Source organism: Bombyx mori, chromosome 24 (genome assembly GCF_030269925.1).
Source record: "Bombyx mori chromosome 24, ASM3026992v2".
Lineage (NCBI taxonomy): Eukaryota > Metazoa > Arthropoda > Insecta > Lepidoptera > Bombycidae > Bombyx > Bombyx mori.
Window position 1 is genome coordinate 8,716,694 of NC_085130.1, and position 22,640 is coordinate 8,739,333.

Genomic DNA, 22,640 nt, shown 5'->3' on the forward strand with positions numbered 1-22,640 from the left:
CTTCCCTGCCGCCCTCGGACGCGTTACCCCCCATTACCACTGACGAAGTTAGAGACGCGATCCACAATCTCCAACCTAGGAAGGCACCCGGCTCCGACAGCATCCGCAACCGCGCGCTAAAACTCTTGCCAGTCCAACTGATAGCAATGTTGGCTACAATTTTAAATGCCGCTATGACGCACTGCATCTTTCCCGCGGTGTGGAAAGAAGCGGACGTTATCGGTATACATAAGCCGGGCAAACCGACAAACGAAACTTCTAGTTACCGTCCGATTAGTCTCCTCCCGACGATAGGAAAAATTTACGAACGGCTCCTTAGGAAACGCCTCTGGGATTTTGTTACCGCGAACAAAATTCTCATAGACGAACAGTTCGGATTCCGCTCTAAACACTCGTGCGTACAACAAGTGCACCGCCTCACGGAGCACATCCTGATAGGACTAAATAGGCGTAAACAAATCCCGACCGGCGCCCTCTACTTCGACATCGCGAAGGCGTTCGACAAAGTCTGGCACAACGGTTTAATTTACAAACTGTACAACATGGGAGTGCCAGACAGACTCGTGCTCATCATACGAGACTTCTTGTCGAACCGTTCGTTTCGATATCGAGTAGAGGGAACTAGTTCTCTTCCCCGCCAACTGACTGCCGGAGTCCCGCAAGGCTCCGCGCTCTCCCCGTTATTATTTAGTTTGTATATCAATGATATACCCCGGTCTCCGGAGACCCATCTAGCGCTCTTCGCCGATGACACGGCTATCTACTACTCGTGTAGGAAAATGTCGCTGCTTCATCGGCGACTCCAGATCGCAGTAGTCACCATGGGACAGTGGTTCCGGAAGTGGCGAATTGACATCAACCCCACGAAAAGCGCAGCGGTGCTCTTCAAAAGGGGTCGCCCTCCGAACATCACTTCGAGCATCCCACTCCGTAGTAGGCGCGCAAACACCTCCGCCGTTAGTCCCATCACTCTCTTTGGCCAGCCCATACCGTGGGTCTCGAAGGTCAAATATCTAGGCGTCACCCTCGACAGAGGGATGACATTCCGTCCCCATATAAAAACGGTACGCGACCGCGCCGCGTGTATACTAAGACGACTCTATCCAATGCTTTGTAGTCGAAGCAAACTGTCCCTCCGCAATAAGGTAACTCTCTACAAAACTTGTATACGCCCCGTCACGACGTATGCAAGCGTAGTGTTCGCTCACGCAGCCCGCACCCACTTGAAATCCCTTCAGGTTATTCAATCACAATTCTGCAGGATAGCCGTCGGAGCGCCATGGTTCCTTAGGAACGTGGATCTCCACGATGACCCGGAGCTCGACTCATTTAGTAAGTATCTACAGTCGGCATCGCTGCGCCATTTTGAGGCGGCACGACATGAGAACCCTCTCATCGTAGCCGCTGGAAATTACATACCCGAACCAGTAGACCGAATGGTAAACCGTCGACGTCGCCCAAAGCACGTCATTACGGATCCTCCTGATCCATTAACGGTGCTTTTAGGCACCACAAGCACCGGTCACCGTCCTCGTCGAACCCGTCGCTTGCGACGAAGGGCTCGACGAGCGAACTAACCCATAGACACAGCCCACTGAGTTTCTCGCCGGATCTTCTCAGTGGGTCGCGTTTCCGATCCGGTGGTAGGTTCTGCGAAGCACTGCTCTTGCTAGGGTCAGTGTTAGCAACTCTCCGGTTGAGCCCCGCGAGCTCACCTACAAACGTTAGGGGGAAGCTGAAATAGCCTCTCAAGGCTATCAGCATAGAAAAAAAAAAAAAAAATCCTTAGCTCAGAAGCGAGCGAGTCACCGTATCAGACAGAACGCTCCTGCGTAATATACGCTCTGAGTTAACATTTCTGGTTTTATTGACTTACGAAGACCACCCGCTTACCATGTCGCTACCCGAAAGTGGAAATACTCCAACATCTATAGATAGATAGATAGATTAGATAGAACTAGGGACGTTTTCATTAGACATTTTTCTTGGTTCACTCATCTGTAATTGAATGAAGAGTTTTGTGTTGTCCAGCTGGAGCACTGGGTATGTATACTCCAGGGGGTCCCACAAACAAGTTCGAAAAGGAATGGTAGCGAGCGAGGTGCGGACGTATTCTCGTGTGTATGCTTCGGTGGTTGCGGGTGATCTGTCGGCTGTCGGCTAGGCTTGTTGAAAAAATATCGATATTATTTTTTCAATGTATCGATATTTTTGAGCTATATTATTATTTTATACATCGATGTATCGATACAAAATTCCAAGTATCGAAAAGGTCGATGCGCCACTTGCGGAACCACTGTCCCATGGTGACTACTGCGATCTGGAGTCGCCGATGAAGCAGCGTCATCTTCCTACACGAGTAGTAGATAGCCGTGTCATCGGCGAAGAGCGCTAGATGGGTCTCCGGAGACCGGGGTATATCATTGATATACAAACTAAATAATAACGGGGAGAGCGCGGAGCCTTGCGGGACTCCGGCAGTCAGTTGACGGGGACGAGAACGAGTTCCCTCTACTCGATATCGAAACGAACGGTTCGACAAGAAGTCTCGTATGATGAGCACGAGTCTGTCTGGCACTCCCATGTTGTACAGTTTGTAAATTAAACCGTTGTGCCAGACTTTGTCGAACGCCTTCGCGATGTCGAAGAAGAGGGCGCCGGTCGGGATTTGTTTACGCCTATTTAGTCCTATCAGGATGTGCTCCGTGAGGCGGTGCACTTGTTGTACGCACGAGTGTTTAGAGCGGAATCCGAACTGTTCGTCTATGAGAATTTTGTTCGCGGTAACAAAATCCCAGAGGCGTTTCCTAAGGAGCCGTTCGTAAATTTTTCCTATCGTCGGGAGGAGACTAATCGGACGGTAACTAGAAGTTTCGTTTGTCGGTTTGCCCGGCTTATGTATACCGATAACGTCCGCTTCTTTCCACACCGCGGGAAAGATGCAGTGCGTCATAGCGGCATTTAAAATTGTAGCCAACATTGCTATCAGTTGGACTGGCAAGAGTTTTAGCGCGCGGTTGCGGATGCCGTCGGAGCCGGGTGCCTTCCTAGGTTGGAGGTTGTGGATCGCGTCTCTAACTTCGTCAGTGGTAATGGGGGGTAACGCGTCCGAGGGCGGCAGGGAAGCTCTGCGCTCGACCTCCCTGTCGACTAACTCGGTGTGTTCGGGGTCCGCGTGTTGAGTGCTGGTGGTGCACTGCTCTTGCAGTGCATCGGCCAGCAGCTCAGCCTTGTCATCGTCATCGAATGCCGGTGGTTGGCCTGAAGGGCGTACGAGGGGAGGCATAGTAGCGGTAGTTTCGGATTTGAGAGTCCTAGCTAGTCGCCAGTATGCTTGGTGGGAGGGCGCGAGTTGTTCTAAATAACTATGCCAATTATCGTTACGCGCGTTACTTAGGCGGGAGTGGACTTCGCGTTGTAGACGACGCATCCGAATCCGGTTTGAATGCGTGGGAAGACGATCGTAGGCCCGGATCGCCGCGTTCCTAACTCTTAAGAGATTCCTAAGTTCGGAGGACAGTCTGATGCGGTGGAAGCTGTCCTCCACATCGACTTCTTTTGAAGATCTAATGATCGCGGAAGAGATGTGATCGGTAATGATGTTTATGGATTCGACGGTGTCCTCGGGGGATAGATTCGAATCCGGGCCGTAAGGGAGGATTGGCGGAGCGGCTTCGGCTAGGCACGTGCCCAGCTTATTCCAATCCACCATGGTCCTCGTAACAGTGGCTGGGTTGTGAGGGCGACCGAGCTGCATAAGGACAGGTCGGTGGTCTGAGTCGAGCTCTGACAGTGCTTCGATGGAACGTAAGCGCAGAGTTACGTTCCTAAGCAATGCCAGGTCTATAGTGCTCGGACGGAGCGCGATGTTATACGGATAACATGTTGGAGTTGGGGGACCGACTACTTCAAAAGTGAGGTCGTCTATAAACGCGTCGAGACGCCTACCGTTAACGTTCGTACGATGGCAGTTCCACCTAGTGTGGTGGCAATTTAAATCGCCTGCCAGGATGACGGAGTCTCCCATGCCAAACAGTGACTCGATGTCACTGCTCAGGAGGGGCTTGTCCGGGGGGAGATAAACGGATGCGATGACGATCGGCTGGTGTCCCGTCAGCGAGATACGGCACACTGACGCCTCGATATGTAAGAGCGAGGGAGTATCGAGAGGAACAACGTGCAGAGCCCGCCTATAGTAAATGGCAGTCCCGCCTTTGGAGGCGGTGAGTCTGTCATTCCTAACCATGACGTAATTCGCGACTTTCGGGTCACGACGCGAGGGCTTCAGACAGGTCTCCTGCACTAACAAAATATCTACAAGATTATCGCGGAGGAATTCGAAAATTTGATCGCGTTGCCGCGCGAGTCCGTTAGCATTGTAGAATGCTAACGTAAGGGAATACGGTTTTTCTCTACCTTTTTGCGCCATTGATTACCGGTAAAGAATTTTTATAACGTGCGAGACACGGACTCGTAGACGTCCATGTGATCGAAAGCGGCCGCGAGCCGCTGTTCGGGGGTTACCGACCTACGGATAGCATCTGCGAACGATCGCAGACGGTCAAAGTTTACCGCGGTGACGAAGTCGCGCACGAGCGCGAAGTCGTTGACGACTGAGGGTTGCGGGGGGCGGTACGCGGGCGCGGGGCGAGGTGCGAGCAGGGGCTGAGGCGCGTGACGTGTCGCAGGCGGGAGCTGGGGTACGTTTTGTGTTCCCTCCTTCGTATACGGCAGCGGTTTTTTCCACGCCGAGACGGTGGGAACCGCAGCCGGTACGAAGGCTGGTTTCGGCACTGAAGGCGCCGAAGTCTTTGGGTCGACGGTTCGGGGGGCTGGGTGGTTCAGGCGTTTACGCGGAGCCCTAGGACATCCGCGGTAGTTTGCCGGGTGCCCTTGCTTAAGGCATAGGACACAGCTTGGGGGTTCCGTCGCGGTTTCCCTAACACGCGAACATTCTGTGGTTGCGTGATCGCCGAGGCATTTCACGCAGCGGGGGCGCGCGTGGCAATTACGCGCTGAGTGGCCATAGAGCTGGCACCTGTGGCACTGCCCGGGAGTACCACGTTTATGGGGGGCTTCGATGGTGACCCCGGAGAGGCCGCATATCGTTTTGAGACATGAGATTCTTTTCTTTGCCTCCGGGGTTGATTCTAGCGCGACGAGAATCATATTGTACGGCTGTCTGCCGCGTCCGCTGTGCATCCGGTGCACACTAATTATTGGGAGGGACTGACCGATCAGATCCTCCTTTACGTAGTCTGTGTCGAGTTCCTTGGGGACTCCACGTATCACTACGCGGAGTTCGCGGTCCTCCTGAAGAGCATAGGTGTGATAACCTATGTTCTCCTTTCGGAGGTAAGCAGAGAGGGCCCTATGGTCGCCCGGCGTTGCGACCTTAATCTGAATCCCATGCGCGACGTTACGCGCATGGGTATAATTAATTTTGTTGGCCTGAAGGGCCTGGGATACGCGATTCCACACTGACTTCTCCTGGAGTATCAGCGGGGGCGGGACAACTGTTTTAGGCGCGGGCGCGGTTTTTGGGCGTGGCGGTGGGATTACGCGGCGGGCGGAGTCCGACTCCGGCGTTACGACTACCTGCGGTCGGGAGGCGGTCGCGGACTTGGTTTGCTTCGTCATGGAGCTCCGGGACTCCACGACGCGAGTACGCTTTTTACCGCGCGTTACAGTTTGGAACCCATCCGAGGTTCCGGGTTGAGGGCTAGTCGCGGACTCGAAGTCCATCTCCGATTCGGTATCGGAGCCTGAACTAGACGCTATTGAGGTCGCGACGGACGAAACTGACGTGATTGAGGCGGGCGCGGGGGTAGCGGGGGCGGGGGCGTTAGACGCTACGGCGGCGGCGTGCGTACGTGCGCTTGAACACGGACCGGCGGCGGGGCACGCGAGGCATGCCTGCGAGGCATGTTTGGCGACGGCGGCGAGAGATGCGGGGGGAGAATAATTACCAAATGAGGCCCTATAGGCTTCGAATTCGGGCGCGATTGACGGATATTTTTCCCGAATGAAGTCGATGAAAAGTTTTTCCTCCATCTTTACGTGATTTTCGCCCGGGGGGGGCGGCCCCGGGACTTAAACACGCGCTCGCCTTGCGGCGAGGCCCCTGCGTCGGTAACACTAAATTGGCCGAAGCGATTCTAGGAATTTTAGAAATTTTAGTGAATAGAATAAGTAGAATAGAATTAGAGTGAATAGAACCACTGCACAGTTCCCGGGCGGCAATGCCTTGCAATTAGGCGCAGGTACAAATTCCGAGAAACACTTGGGCCACAGATGTGCCACGAACAATGATCTATTATCACCGGTAGTCACTTCCGACAAAACAATGAGCACGTCCACGCGCGTCGGTTGCTCAAATCGGAATGATGGGAGACATCCCTACTGTCGGCGCACGAAAGGGCGCGAGCGCGGCTTGCCAAAGGGAAAGCCCTTCGGTCGCTACTCTTTGAGTCGCGCCGGGAGCCGACAACGAGAGTCCCTGATTGGTCGCGGCACGCGATCAGACACGGCAGGCGTTTGGATTGCTATAAGACATAAGAGAAATTATTCAATCATTCATTCAGTTCCGATTGCAACACCATTTGGTCCGGACGCGTTTTTGAGAAAAATTGTCGCTGCCGTCGCGAACGTGAGTTGTGAGTTGCCCGACATTGTCGTTGTCGCATAGATCGCGACATTGTTGTGCATTCTCGACGCGCTGTCGCTGGCGTCGCGACCTTGAATCTCAAAAACAGTTTGAGCTTGTTGTTGTGCACTCGAAACGCCAACTCATTATCATTATCACTCATCCATTCATTTATTAAATTTAATTATCTTATTCGGCGTGCAAAACAGTCTTTTTAAAGACTGAACCCCCACTGCGATCACCGCTTGTTGTGGCACTCACAACCCAGTGGGGCCCCACCCTCCAAACTCTCCACCCCAATCCTAGCTGACTGCCGTTTTCACGGCAAAGGCACTCCCCCCCCTTGGAGCTGGTAAAGCTCAGGGGGTGAACTCCCACTCAGGGGACTCGCCTTTCGGCGAGTGTGCCTTAAGTCCCGGGGACGCCCCCCCCGGGCAAGAAAACCAACATGAATACGAACAGCGCGCTATTCGCGCAGTTCGTGCAATTAATATGCCCGGACATTATGTCCCGTTTTGAGGCCTACAAGGCCACGCAATCGGACCCCGATGGTTCGTCCGCCGCCGCCGCGATTATCATCCGCGACTCGCCGTTATCGCCTCCCGCGCCGGCACTCCGCGACTCGCCGATGTCGCCCCCCACCCCCGCGCCCGCGTCGATAGCGTCCTGCGCGGCATCGAGCTCCGGCTCCGACTCCGAGTCGGAGATGGAGTTCGAGTCGGCCGCCAGCCCCGAACCCGGAACCTCCGATGGGTTCACCACCGTCGCGCGCGGGAAAAAACGCGCCCGCGCCGTGGAACCGTCCGCGGCGCCGAAACAGCCAAAGGCCGCGAACGCGTCGCGCCCTAAAGTCGTGGTCTCACCCGACTCCCCTCGCCGCGCAACCCCGTCGCCGCGACCCCAACCCGCGTCCGTCCGCAAAATTCCCGCGCCGCCGCCGGTAATTTTGCAAGATAAGACCGCGTGGGATCGCGTATCCCGTGCCTGTAAGGCACAAAACGTAAACGTCATCCATGCGCGTAACATCGCGCACGGCATTCAAATAAAAACGGCCTCACCGGACGACCACAGGGCGCTGACAGCCCACCTCCGAAAGGAACGCATAAGCTTCCACACTTATGCGCTCCAGGAGGATCGCGAGCTCCGCGTAGTAATACGCGGAGTACCGAAGGAGCTCGACGTCGAGCTGGTCAAGGAGGACCTCATCGGGCAGGCGTACCCGATTGTAAGCGTGCACCGAATGCACAGCGGGCGCGATAAATTCGCATATAATATGGTTCTCGTCGCGTTAGAACCAACCGCCGAAGGCAAACGGATTGCCTCAAGCCTCCGCACCGTTTGCGGCTTATCCGGGGTCACCGTCGAGGCCCCATATAGAAAAGGCACTCCCGGGCAGTGCCACCGCTGCCAGCTGTACGGCCACTCCGCGCGCAACTGCCACGCGCGTCCGCGGTGCGTTAAATGCCTCGGTGACCACGCGACAGCCGACTGTTCGCGGGTCAAAGAGACCGCGACCGAACCTCCGAGCTGTGTGCTCTGCCAGAAGCAGGGCCACACAGCCAACTACCGCGGATGCCCCAAGGCCCCGCGGAAGCGTCTGGCCAACGCGCCCCCAAAAACCGTCGGCCCAAAGACTTCGGCGCCCCGTGCGCCGAAGCCTGCCTTCGTGCCGGCACCGGTGCCCACCGTCTCCGCGTGGGCAAAACCGCTGCCGCTCACGCTGGTAGGGAAACCACCGGCACCCCAGCCCCTGCTCGCGCCGCGCCCCGCCCCCGCGCCCGGTCCCGCGCCTCGCCCCGGCCCCGCGCGGCCTGCTGTAAACGACTTTACAATTATTCGCGACTACATCGCCGCGATAAATATCGACCGCATGCGTGCGTTCGCCGACGCCATGCGCAGAGCGGTCACGGCCGAAGACCGCCTAAACGCGACGTTCGAGTACATCGACGTCATCGAGTCCGTCCAGCGCACGCTGGTTTGATTACCGGTAATCAATGGCGTGCAACGGTAGGGAAAAACCGCGTTCTATAAAGTTAGCATTTTATAATGCTAACGGACTCGCGCGTCAGCGCGATCAAGTATATGAGTTTCTCCGCGATAATCTCATCGACATCCTTCTGGTGCAGGAGACCTTCCTAAAGCCCTCGCGTCGCGACCCCAAAGTCGCGAATTACGTCATGGTTAGGAATGACAGACTCTCCGCCCGCAAGGGCGGGACTGTCATTTACTATAGGAGGGCCCTGCACTGCGTCCCTCTCGATACTCCCTCGCTCTTACATATCGAGGCGTCAGTGTGCCGCATCGCGCTGACGGGACACCAGCCGATCGTCATCGCATCCGTTTATCTCCCCCCTGACAAACCCCTCCTGAGCAGTGACCTCGAGACACTGTTCGGTATGGGGGACGCGGTCATCCTGGCAGGCGATTTAAATTGCCACCACACTAGGTGGAACTGCCATCGCACGAATGTGAACGGTAGGCGTCTCGACGCGTTCATAGACGACCTCACATTCGAAGTATTCAACCCCCCGACCCCCACGTGCTATCCGTACAACGCCGCGCGTCGTCCGAGCACAATAGATCTGGCACTGCTGAGGAACGTAACTCTGCGCTTACGCTCCATCGAGGCAATGTCAGAACTCGACTCAGACCACCGACCTGTCGTCATGCAGCTCGGTCGCCCACTCAACCGCGAACCAGATACGAGGACCATGGTGGATTGGAAGAAGCTGGGCACGTGCTTAGCTGACACCGCTCCACCAATCCTCCCTTGCGGCCCGGATTCAACTCCATCCCCCGAGGATACCGTCGAATCCATAAACATCTTCACTGATCACGTCTCGACGGCGATCACAAGATCTTCAAAGCAAGTTGATGTGGAGGACTGCTTCCACCGCATCAGACTTTCCCCCGATCTTAGGGACCTCGTTAGAGTTAGGAACGCGGCAATCCGGGCCTACGATCGATATCCCACGGATTCAAACCGGACTCGGATGCGTCGCTTACAGCGGGAGGTCAAATCCCGCTTGAGCGACGCCCGAAACGAAAACTGGGATAGTTATTTAAAAGAACTCGCGCCCACTCACCAAGCATACTGGCAACTAGCTAGGACCCTCAAGTCCGAAACTATAGCCACTATGCCGCCTCTCGTACGCCCCTCAGGCCAACCACCGGCTTACGATGACGATGACAAGGCAGAGTTGCTGGCCGATGCACTGCAAGAGCAGTGCAACACCAGCACTCAACACGCGGACCCCGAACACACCGAGTTCGTCGACAGGGAGGTCGAGCGCAGAGCTTCCCTGCCGCCCTCGGACGCGTTACCCCCCATTACCACTTCCGAGGTCAAGGAGGCGATCGATAGCCTACAACCACGGAAAGCTCCCGGCTCCGACGGCATCCGCAACCGCGCGCTTAAATTGTTACCAGCCCAACTGATAACGATGTTGGCCACCATATTAAATGCTGCTATGACGAACTGCATCTTTCCCGCGGCGTGGAAAGAAGCGGACGTTATCGGCATACACAAGCCGGGCAAACCGAAGAACGAAACCGCGAGTTACCGCCCCATCAGTCTCCTCCCGGCGATAGGCAAACTATACGAACGGCTCCTTCGTAAACGCCTCTGGGACTTCGTATCCGCGAATAAAATTCTTATAGACGAGCAGTTTGGATTCCGCGCCAGACACTCGTGCGTCCATCAAGTGCACCGCCTCACGGAGCACATCTTACTAGGGCTGAACAGGCGGAAACCCATTCCGACAGGAGCCCTCTTCTTCGATATAGCGAAGGCGTTCGACAAAGTCTGGCACAACGGTTTGATATACAAACTGTATAACATGGGAGTGCCAGACAGGCTCGTGCTCATCATACGAGACTACTTGTCGAACCGTTCGTTCCGATATCGAGTCGAGGGAACGCGTTCCCGGCCCCGTCACGTCACAGCCGGAGTCCCGCAAGGCTCCGCCCTCTCCCCGTTACTATTCAGTTTGTATATTAACGATATACCCCGGTCTCCGGAGACCCATCTGGCGCTCTTCGCCGATGACACCGCCATCTACTACTCGTGTAGGAAGAAGGCGTTGCTTCATCGACGACTTCAGACTGCAGCTACCACCATGGGACAGTGGTTCCGGAAGTGGCGCATCGACATTAACCCCACGAAAAGCACAGCGGTGCTCTTCAAAAGGGGTCGCCCTCCGAACACCACGCTGAGCATCCCTCTCCCGACTAGGCGCGTCAACACCCCCGCCCCCGCCGTTCGCCCAATCACGATGTACGACCAGCCCATACCGTGGGCCCCGAAGGTCAAATATTTAGGCGTCACCCTCGACAGTAGGATGACATTCCGCCCCCACATCAAGACGGTACGCGATCGTGCCGCCTTCATCCTAGGACGTCTCTACCCGATGATATGTAGGCGAAGTAAAATGTCCCTTAGAAATAAGGTGACACTCTACAAAACTTGCATACGCCCCGTCATGACCTATGCAAGTGTAGTGTTCGCTCACGCGGCCCGCATACACTTAAAATCCTTTCAAATTATTCAATCCCGTTTTTGCAGGATAGCCGTCGGAGCCCCGTGGTTCGTCAGGAACGTCGACCTCCATGACGACCTGGACTTAGAGTCCATCAGTAAGTATCTTCAGTCGGCGTCCATGCGCCACTTCGATAAAGCGGCACGACACGAGAACCCTCTCATCGTGGCCGCCGGTAACTACATTCCCGATCCTGCGGACAGAATGGAAAGCAGTCGACGTCGCCCAAAACACGTCATCTCGGACCCGCCCGATCCACTAACGGTGCTTTTAGGTAATTCAAGCACCGGTCACCGTTCTCGTCGAACCCGTCGCTTGCGACGAAGGGCTCGACGAGTAAATTAACTCTCAGACACAGCCCACTGAGTTTCTCGCCGGATCTTCTCAGTGGGTCGCGTTTCCGATCCGGTGGTAGATTCTGCGAAGCACGACTCTTGCTAGGGTTCGTGTTAGCAACATCGTCAGGTTTGAGCCCCGTGAGCTCACCTACTAAAGTTAGGGCTACGCTGATATAGCCGCTAGGGCTATCAGCTTAGGTAGGAAAAAAAAAAAAAAAAAAAAAAAATCAATCATTTTCTAGTCCACGGTATGGGTTGGCCGAAGAGAGTGATCGGGGATTATTAGGTCACAAAACTGCACACTGATTGAACTGATTGAACTTATTTACATAAAATAATACATTATAGAATTCACCCTTTTGGGTGTGAACACATCTTGCTTAAGAGCGTTTGTACTTAAGATAAAAATATCGTTAACTAATATTAAATTAAGACAAAGAAAACAAAAAAAAAACTGCATATACAAACTTACAAAAAAAAAAAAACAATGAAAATCAAAAATAAAAAAAAGAGGGAAATTAATGTTCTATAGAAATAAAAATAAATGTGGTTGATCTACAGCTCGGTGTGGATCACGGAACTTAAATTTATTTTAAGTGAGGCTAGAGAAGCATGGCAAACAAATATGTCAATTTCATCACGTATACTATTTGCCAGGGAAGTCATACGATAGACAGGAGAGTGCTGGCCAAGATTACTTTTGATTTTTGGTAGGTGGAAAGTTTTCTACGCCTAATGCGCCTGTGAGATTTCTACGCCTAATGCGGGAGGAGATACGGGTTGAGTAAGAAAGATCCCCCTTTGAAAGATCAATGCTGTGCTTTTCGCTGGCTTAATATACGCCATTTCTAGAACCACTGTCTGAGAGTTATGGCTGCGTTCTCGAGCTCACTTGCAATTAGGGACTTGTTTCTACTCGAATAATATACGGTGGTGTCAACGGTGATCGGGAAAGACCTTGATAAATAAACTAAATAGGCGTGGAGAGCTTCTACTGTATGTATTGCTTCGTTAAACTCGTTTTGGGATATTTATTTGGGATTTTTATGCTCCTGATCGTTGTCTGGAAGATATCGCTCTTAGTGATAAGACCGCCTACTTTTTGTTATAACTGTTTCGCATTCTTTATTAATTTTTGTACAATAAAGAATTCTCCTTCTCTATCTCAGTCTCTCGTGTAATAAAAATCAAACACGCAAAATTATAATTTGCATAATTACTGGTGGTAATTATGGGCCTCTTGTGAGTCCGCACGGGAAGGTACCACCACCCCGCCTATTTCAGCCGTGAAGCAGTAATGCGTTTCGGTTTCAAGGGTGGGGCAGTCGTTGTAACTATACTCAGTACTACCACATTATTTATGCCTTCATCGTGGAAGTGGTTCGTGAAGATGTCAAGTAAGTTTCATTAGAACAAATTGTACCAGTCTGCGGGATTAAATCGAGACATAGACACGGCACTCGAAGCGAGAACCCCGGCGTTCTATCCGTTAGACTTCATCGCCTTCTTAACCTAAAACAACAGTACAGGCAAACACGCGGGATGGAATGTCCTACTTTTCTCCCGCGGTGCACATACTATTTTTTCTCCTACCGGGCCGAAAGTTCGTGGAGTACAGAGCCGGGGTCCAGGGTCGAAACCCCGGTGGGGTCCAGTTGGAGCTAGCTCCCCGTACTCATAAAAAACAATTGAACTGTTTTTTAATTTTGAAATAAACTACTACTAATTGAATATAACTACTACTATTGAAGTATTTGTTTAATACTTCACTAATAAATTTTATTGCCTTTTGTTTATTTCACTTTTACACTAAACACAATATTGCAAATTTACCCGAGCACAACAATGGCGGAGAATTTTATGTGCATGAGGGCAGACGTAAACACTAACGCGCATGCGCACTTGTCAGTACCCAGGGACTAAAAGTTGCACTTTCTTCCCTGTACAGCGGGAGGAAAACCGAAATTTCGGCGTAGGTAGGAGAAAAAGGCAGTTTCCATATTTGGGAGAGAAATTTGCAGCACCGCAATCTGTAGGTATTATCCGCTCTTGCGATTCCGGGCAATGAAAAACATGTGCTAAGCTATTTTCATTACGTTTTTTTTTTGTTTTCTAGAATATTTCGCCAGCAACACCATCCTGTATTTAGGTATTTTGTTTTCATTATAGTTTCCTTAATCATCGTAATCCTCCTTCAATCCAAATAAGGTAGCAATCGGTGCAAGATGAATTTGCCACAGGAAGAACAGTTAGATAGAATGCGGAAAGCACAATTTAGTCTTTCGCTTCGTAGTACGTAATTTAATTCGACCTTCACCTTTGATAGTCACGAAACGCCTCAAATACGCACATTCCTTAGAACGTCAACCAAGTCGAATCAATCACGCTATCATCATCATTATCCTGCCCTTCTCCTAGTCACCTGGGGTCGGCGCAACATGTTTTCTCCTTCCATACTTTTCAATCATATACCATTTCTTCGCTCACTCCCAAATCGTCTTTCACGCAATCCATCCATTTCTTCTTAGGTCTACCTCTTCCTCTATATACTTCCACATTCATAGTTAACATTTTCTTACCAACCTCATTTTCATTTCGTCTCATCACATGTCCATACCATCCCAAACGCGCAATTCTCAGCTTCTCTGTCACAGGTGCCACTTTCAGACTTCCTCTAACATATTCATTCCGTATTCTATCCATTCTCGTTACACCAAACATCCATTGCATCTCTGCTGCATGCAATCGCCTTTCGCCAATCGAATCAATCACGCTAATACCCATTAATTAAATAGAAAAGTCGACGCATTAGAATCTGAAGCGGGAAATACTTATAATAAAACGTGAGCCCGATTCGATTTGGTTCCTTAACGTTTAATTGAAACATATTTAATAAATGTTCGTTTACAATCGATTTTATAAACATACTTTCAATTAGCGAAACGGCTATAATTTTACGTGTTTTCAATGCGAGAAAAACACTTTTCGTTCTCGCTTCATCGCGATGAAGTCATACGTTTTCATCGCAACGATTGTTTTGGCAACGACTCAACTGACCTGGGTATGTCTTTGACGGAATTTAAATAGGATTGTTCGTAACAGAACCGATAAATTATAAAAAAAAGATGTGTGGTGTTGTGGGACACCGGATAGGAACGAAGTTCTTTATTATAAAAATATTAATTTTAAGTTCAATTCGAGGTATAAAGAAAATAAAACTGGAGGTTTCGCCTCGACAACCCACGGTCATTCGGTAACGTGCGAACTTATTGTGGTACACTTCGTTCACGGTTGTTTGCATAAGAGTTAGTATATTGCGCAAACGAACGCTCTGAGATCGTGGTCAATGAATGATAAAAAAATATGACAATGTTATTTTTTTGTACGTTATTACAAAGTTAAGTCGTACACTGTGTGCATTACTAATTTGTACGTTATTACAAAGTTAAGTCGTCGACTGTGCATTACTAATTTGTACCTTATTACAAAGTTAAGTCGTAGACTGTGCATTACTAATAAAAATCTTACGTTACGGACGTTTTTTCTCGGTTAGGGTACCCCTCCGCATCGACCCATAAGAAACTTCGTTCCAAAAAACGCTTTTAAATATGTAGTAACTGAATAAGCCATCTCATTTAAAAGATCGCACGTCTTTTCCTACGAAGCTGAGATTGGTAGGGATGCCGCTAAAACTAAATTGAAAAATACTAACGTATACACGTTTGTGTGCGTTCAAAAAACTGATAACACCGCTAGCAACAGGACACGTTATTATGAGCTAATACAAAGGAAGATCTTCCAATAGTATGTTTGCTTAGGAGAAGATTCAAGTTTTTATTTTTTATTGCTTAGATGTGTGGACGAGCTCACAGCCCACCTGGTGTTAAGTGGTTACTGGAGCCCATAGACATCTACAACGTAAATGCGCCAAACACCTTGAGATATAAGTTCTAAGGTTTCGGTATAGTGCTGCTATAAGGCTGCCCCCCCCTTCAAACCGAAACGCATTACTGCTTCACGGCAGAAATAGGCAGGGCGGTGGTACCTACCCGTGCGGACTCACAAGAGGTCCTACCACCAGTAATTATGCAAATTATAATTTTTCGGGTTTGATTTTTATTACACGATGTTATACCGCGGAAGTCAATCGTGAACATTTGTTGAGTACGTATTTCATTAAAAAAATTGGTACCCGCCTGGGATTCGAACACCGATGCATCGCTCAACACGAATGCACCGGACATCTTATTATTATCCTTATTATTATTATCCTTTAGGCCACGACGACTCACAAGTTTATAAATAGCCTCTCAAGGCTATTTCAGCATAGGTAGGAAAACAAGGGGAGTAGAACACATAAATAAAAATCATTGTTTTAATTATAAAATTATCTGGGAGGTGAAAAAGGAGCTTCGTCCAAGTCCGGCTTCTGTGAGGGGGCAACCTCCTCCCGGTAATAGCCTGAGGTTGTCGAGGCTGCGTCGTATGCTACCATCACTCTAGCGCGCTGGCACCGGGAGGATGGGACGACACCGCATTGCTGTCGTCGCTGGACGTTGGAAGAGCAACCAGGTCGGCAGTGTATCGCGTTCCAATCCAGCAGGCTGGTTTTAACTCAGCGGGGTATCCCGAAACTCCAGTAGCAGTCTCACGGCGACCTGACGTTTCGCCATGCCGCAAAGACCGGCGTCGCTGCTCGTTGCTGATCGCCTCGACGTCCTGTCAATCAGGCGTCGTAGTGGCGAGTCTGGTTGTAGTCTTGACCGCAGGAAACCCCCTACTCGGTCCGGGTTCTGACCCCGGGCAGAGATCGGACGTCGGTGGGTGTAGTGGGAGTCATTCGGTGCGTAGGGTCCTAAATACCTATATCCTTGGGCCCGTGATCCACTCTTAGCATCTGCGGACCGTCAAAGCCCACATACGCCACGCGCCACCTCCTCGGAAACCTCACCTCGAAATAGAAGCATCTCTTTTTCCGGCAACCTTCCCGAAATTACAGCGGGTAGAATTGCCGCAGTCTTACCGTGACAATAGCTTCATCAGACATAGATGAGAGTAGCGGGCGATCAAATAATATGGCATAACAAAGGGGAAGCCCGTGCCCGGCAGTGGGTACCAAAGTGTTGCAGGTGTTGGCTAGAAAAAGAATTACTCAGAGAATGAGATCCAAAACCGAATAACAGATACTTCTATTTTCTAAAACACCAAAAATCCGTAGCAGCGTAGCATCCACCCGGTACCATACGATGCTGTCCTCTGCCATCTTGGTAGGTCTTACATCGAAACGTGACGGTTCAGTATAAGTTCTACTTTAACCTTAGCCTGAAAATCATAAACAGCGCATTCTTCTTCTTTTTCTCCACCTTATTGCATTAGGTGGGGTCGACACTGCTAATTTTTCTCTTTCATTCTCTTCTATCAGCCGTCATCACAACACTCACTGCTCTCTCTTATATCGTCATTCACACACTCCATACACGTCTTCTTCGATCGACCTCTTCCCCCTCTACCTTGCACTACCATTTCCATACATCTCCTAGTCACATTCATCTTCTCTCTATGCATTACATGCCCATACCACGCGATCCGTCGCATTCAAAAGCAAAAATTCCGACTTAATACTTATATTTCGAATGATATTTTTTTCCTACCTAAGCTGGTAGCCTGGAGTGGCTATTCCAGCGTAACAGTGGCTAGTAGGTGAGCTCACGGGGCTCAAACCTGACGACGATGCTAACACGAACCCTAGCAAGAGCCGTGCTTCGCAGAATCTACCACCGGATCAGAAACGCGACCCACTGAGAAGATCCGGCGAGAAACTCAGTGGGCTGTGTCTGAGAGTTATTTCTAATGAGAAAATGATATCTAAATATATATAAATATGACATCATTTCTCCATGGAACTATGTACGGTGTCCTCATCTTATATTAAAATTTATCCCTACATCATTGCTTAGTAACAAAATATGTCAGTGGTTCGTCAAAATTGCGTAAAATTCATGATCTAGCTGGGACTTACCCGTGATGTCAAAACTTTTTTTTTCCGGGTCGGGGTCCGAACCTCCTACGAGGTCCCCGCGCCTAGGGGGCGCGCGGGGTATGTGGGACTCAACGATCTGCAGGTGTTGAGAGCAGACCGCGGGCCCAAGAAATTTTAGGGCCCACCCACTAAACGACGCCCCTGCACTCTTCAAACTTTGTGATGTTAAACCTAGGTCATGTGTTAACTGGATTTTTATCGCATTCAGTATGAATGGGCAAAGCATTCACGTTCTGAAGTAGATTACACATATTCATTAGAATAATTGTTTATAGCTTTAAAATCATGATCGTAACTTCTTTCGCAGGGAGCTCCCGAGAAACTACTTCAAATAAGAAATGATAACGGTACTTGCACTAATATAGCAGCTATCCTGATCGTATTTAGGATTGCGTTATCCAAACAAAACATCGAAAATGACAAAATTGATTTAATACTGAACGATGCTCAGGAAATGTTAAGAAAATTAACAACTGATAAGAAATATCGGTTTTCATCTCTTCAGCCGATACCGAAGGAGGGAGAATTTCAAGTATTAAACACTAGGATAACCGATAATGAACCTAACAGCAAAATCGGTTGCCGCGACGCCTTAAAGTTAATGACGGAATTCAAAATGAGCACCGAATTGATTAACCATATCTGTCAAAATGAACTGTCATCGATGTCATCGAGCATGATTGACAGCACTAAAAATATAAACTTAATGGAAACGGGCTTCACTCAACGCGGTTCCGTTCGGAAATTACCAGATGAAGTTGTCAAAAATATAATAATATCGTTTTATAACTTTAAGCCCAAGGCCTTCAATAATTTATTCGACACAAACGACAACATAAATTCGGACAACTTGAAACAGTTGAATGATTTTATCATTCAACAATCGCATGTAAAATCTACTTCAAGCATTGACCAAAGTGGAAATATTGTGTATAAAGTCGAAAATCCAGAAGCAATACAGATTATCAGCGAAATTTTAAATGCAGTTTTAATGAAACTGTTTGATTTACATAAAAATATTGCTAACGGTCCGGTTAGTCATGATTTCAATGTCAACAAAATACAACAAAACGCCGAAGAGGAATTAAAAAAATATTTATCACAAGATAATGTCAGCATAAACTTATTTAATTTATCGCAAGATAATTTAACGAATAAGAAGGACTCCTTAATAAATATATTCGGAAACAAAATCGAGAGCCCAGAAAACAATCATGCATTTAGTAAAACGATATTGTTTAATAAGTATATGCAGAAAACTCCTGAAGTTAATCCAATTACGAACGCATTAGCAGACTACAATCTGAAAATGCATCCAAAGCAAGTGAATGCCGATCAAGATTTACTAAAATTTGGTAATGATAATAATCTTCCCTTAATTTCTAACAAACAAAATCAACCGATAGGTAGTCTTGTATTTAAAAATACTCCTAATACATTAACGGATAAACCAGTATTAGAAGACTTCGAACAATATTTGAAAGTCGTTAATAATTTAAATAAAGCACAAACGATTGATAAACCCGTTGAAAATGTTGAAACAAAGGCAATACCAAACGAATTACAGAAGAACGGGGCTGGTAATGGTATTCTCGAATTATTGAGTAAATCACCATATTGGAATCAAATCCAGGAAATAAATCAACAACAGAATGTCCCATATCCATCGTTCAACAATAATCTATTACAATTACAAACAATAAAAAACACAGATCAAAATAAGATGAATATGGAAACCATTCAACACAATATAAATACGAACAATATAAATATAGACGCAATGAAGAATAAGGACATCTTTGTAGAATTAACGTACATATTCAATATCGATCCATTTGTTCAAACAAAATATGTGAAATACCGAGTACCAATAATTAAACTTTACGAATTACTTCTCAAAAAACCGATATTAAAAGATCAACCTACAAATTTATACCACGATCTAGTTTTAGTTGCGAATGTGTCTGATGTATCAGCTGATCTCCAAAAATATTCAAAAGAGGACCTTTTAACGTTAACGCTAAGTAGTGGCCGATTGTCGACAGCTAAAATGATCGAAGAAAACAACATAGACAATCAGTTGCATGTATTACAAAAATTGATGTGCAATGTGGAGCCGAAAGACATTCTGGAATTACATAAACAAAATATCTTAAACGGTAATGGCGACAACTTGAAAATGCAGCAGAGCACAAGTCCTTCCCAAAATTTGAATATGAACAGTTTAGTTTCTAAAGCTTACTATCAGCAGCCGCTTTGGAATAATTGGAAGGCCAGTTTGGCCCCAAATTTTCTTTATTCTAGGTACCTTACTAAACCTGTACAATATTTTTGGCAATATCCAGCCCCTAATACCTTACCTGCGCCTACAATGATTTAATTAACTACAGATAATTTAATTATGTAATAAATGAAAAATATGTATATTAAAGAGTCGTGTAATTTCTTACTTACAGAATTCGCCTATTTCTTATTTTTTAATGATCACCTAAATCTATAGAGACATATTCTGCAACACACGAACCCCACAAAGCTATTTCTAAAAAAATATTCCTTCAACGAACCTGGAATACTAATCTCAGAAATTGTAACACTTATTCATTAGCATTTTGAAAGTTCTTGTTACTGAAAAGTGATTGAAAAAACAGAACAACCGAGAATAAAGTTTTCGCCCTACATCGCCCTACAAGCCGCCATCTACAGGGGCCGGAGTCGGGCAAAAGCCCTTCTCCCTGGCTCGGCGGCGACGGATAGGTGCGGAGAGGGATGAGCTCTCCCTCTCTCGTTCCGCCGCCTCCTTCTGCGAGATGGTGTACTCGCAGAAGTCGAGCATCGCCTTCCGGGACTCATCGCTGCTGAGCATCGTAGCCATGACGGTCGGCAGCGACAAGTCCGGTCCTATTTGCGAGACAAGGACACGGCGTTACTCCAGCCATGCGGGGCAATGTGCGAGCGTATGCTCGACCGTGTCCTCGTCGCAGTCACAGTGGTGACACTCCATCGTCGGTTCCCTCCGGGCGATGCGATGCAAGTACCGGCCGAAACACCCATGGCCGGTAAGCATCTGCGTCAACCGGAAGGTTGGTCACGGTTCGCCCATTCCGCGAGGACCGGGCGCACCACCTCGACGCGACGGTCCGGAGACCGGCCGACGGGTTCGCCAAGCGGTGAGACCACGCCTTCAGCACAGACGGCCGAGATTGGTCCTTCAACGAATGAAATACTAATCTCAGAAATTGTAACACTTATTTATTAACATTTTGAAAGTTCTTGTTACTGAAAAGTGATTGAAAAAAAAAAAGAAAAAACATCAAAAGAGGAATGCAAGGAAAAATAAATGCTAAAACAATTACAAGAATTTAACGAGAACTTCACGATTAAATATTTTTCTCAACACCGACGAAGTTAGGATTTTTAAATTAAAAATAGGAATTACTCTAATCACGCGATTGGCATAGGTACTCAGTTTGCGTGTTGCTTGCAAAATTTACTTGATGTCGAAATAAAACATCTTCCATACATTATTAAACGTAAATTTCGATGATTTATCTGCAAATGTAATGGTGCAGTTGTAAATTACTGAACTGTATTTTTATGTGTCAAAGAAACCATTAATATCCTTGAACAGTGTGCTTATTGCGAGTTTTTTAACGTTCTCGATAGCGTAAAAGTTAGCTCATATTTGTATGGAATCGTTTGCGTCCGTTTGCCGCTAGGGGCGCTGTTCTAATTGCATACAAAGGCTTAACTTTTACGCTATCGAGATCGGAAACTCGCACTAAGCGCACAGTTCTCAAACTTTTCATTAAGTCAAATGTAATAGATCAACGCTAAGTGTTCGTTAAGTTTGAATAATGACAAAATATGTTTAGTTTGTATTGACTGAGAAACTTCAGACTTTTTGATTTCTTTCCGCTGTAGACTTTAATAAATGGATTATTATGCTGCTTGATACTTCTACCAAGCAAACAAGAGACAAACAGAGTTTTGAAGTCGTCGTGGCCTAAAGGATAAGACGTCCGGTGCATTCGTATCTAGCGATGCACCGGTGTTCGAATCCCGCAGGCGAGTACCAATTTTTCTAATGAAATACGTACTTAGCAAATGTTCACGATTGACTTCCACGGTAAAGGAATAACATCGTGTAATAAAAATCAAACCCGCAAAATTATAGTTTGCGTAATTACTGGTGGTAGGACCTCTTGTGAGTCCGCGCGGGTAGGTACCACCACCCCGCCTATTTCTGCCGTGAAGCAGTAATGCGTTTCGGTTTGAAGGGTGGGGCAGCCGTTGTAACTATACTGAGACCTTAGAACTTATATCTCAAGGTGTGTGGCGAGTTTACGCTGTAAATGTCTATAGGCTCCAGTAACCACTTAACACCAGGTGGGCTGTGAGCTCGTCCACACATCTAAGCAATAAAAATAAAAAGAAAAAAAAACATTGGCTGGCGATTTTTAGGGGTCTGTTTTTTCATTCTGAGGACCAGATCATGAAAAATAATTGACGATATTCTGAGCTTCTTTTCCTTGGCTACTCCGAGTGATTGAATTGCTCGGTGGGCACACGTGGCCTTCCTTAAACCAGCCACTGTATTTTAACGAATACAGGTTGGTAAGAGCGGCCATTGCCTACCAGCTCGCTCGTTATAGAATGACATCTAGAAGCAGTTGTCTTCATAGGTATGGGGGTAGCAGATGGACGAAAACCTCCTTCCTGTTCCCGATTTAGCGACGCAACAGTATTGAAATATAACAGAACATTTTCAGGTAATAATTTAAGTATTCATTAAAAATTTGAGGACTAACACCCGTAGCGGTCGTCTGTGACCACGAAAGCTGTTTAATATTAGATACACAAAAATCGGAAACCAGTGATTAAGCTCTAAAGTGTTAGTTACAATTTAATTACAATTTAATTATCACCAATTTTGAAAAAAGAAGAAAATGTGACGGATATTCTATAGCTTAATAAGCCCGAAAATATAAATTATTTAAAATCATGAGTATTAAGTTTTAAAGTGTCTTCATCATGGAAGTTCGTGGTGTAAAGTACGTACTTGCTTAGAAAAATAATGA

The 22,640-nt window shown here is 48.0% G+C and overlaps 1 protein-coding gene across 1 annotated transcript; it reads left to right on the plus strand.

The window, feature by feature from the left end:
- The first annotated feature begins 14,025 nt into the window (after positions 1 to 14,025).
- Positions 14,026 to 19,993, plus strand: LOC101736788 (putative uncharacterized protein DDB_G0282499). The gene is made up of 2 exons (XM_062675742.1): positions 14,026 to 14,583; positions 17,870 to 19,993. The coding sequence occupies exons 1-2, from the start codon at positions 14,527 to 14,529 to the stop codon at positions 19,940 to 19,942; spliced, it is 2,130 nt and encodes a 709-aa protein (XP_062531726.1). The 5' UTR covers positions 14,026 to 14,526; the 3' UTR covers positions 19,943 to 19,993.
- Positions 19,994 to 22,640: the final 2,647 nt, after the last annotated feature.

Excerpts from the sequence above, each read along its gene's own strand:
- LOC101736788 (XM_062675742.1), top strand. The coding sequence starts at position 14,527 with ATGAAGTCATACGTTTTCATCGCAACGATTGTTTTGGCAACGACTCAA. Across the intron at positions 14,584-17,869 it reads CAACGACTCAACTGACCTGG|GGAGCTCCCGAGAAACTACT; the intron begins GTATGTCTTTGA and ends CTTCTTTCGCAG.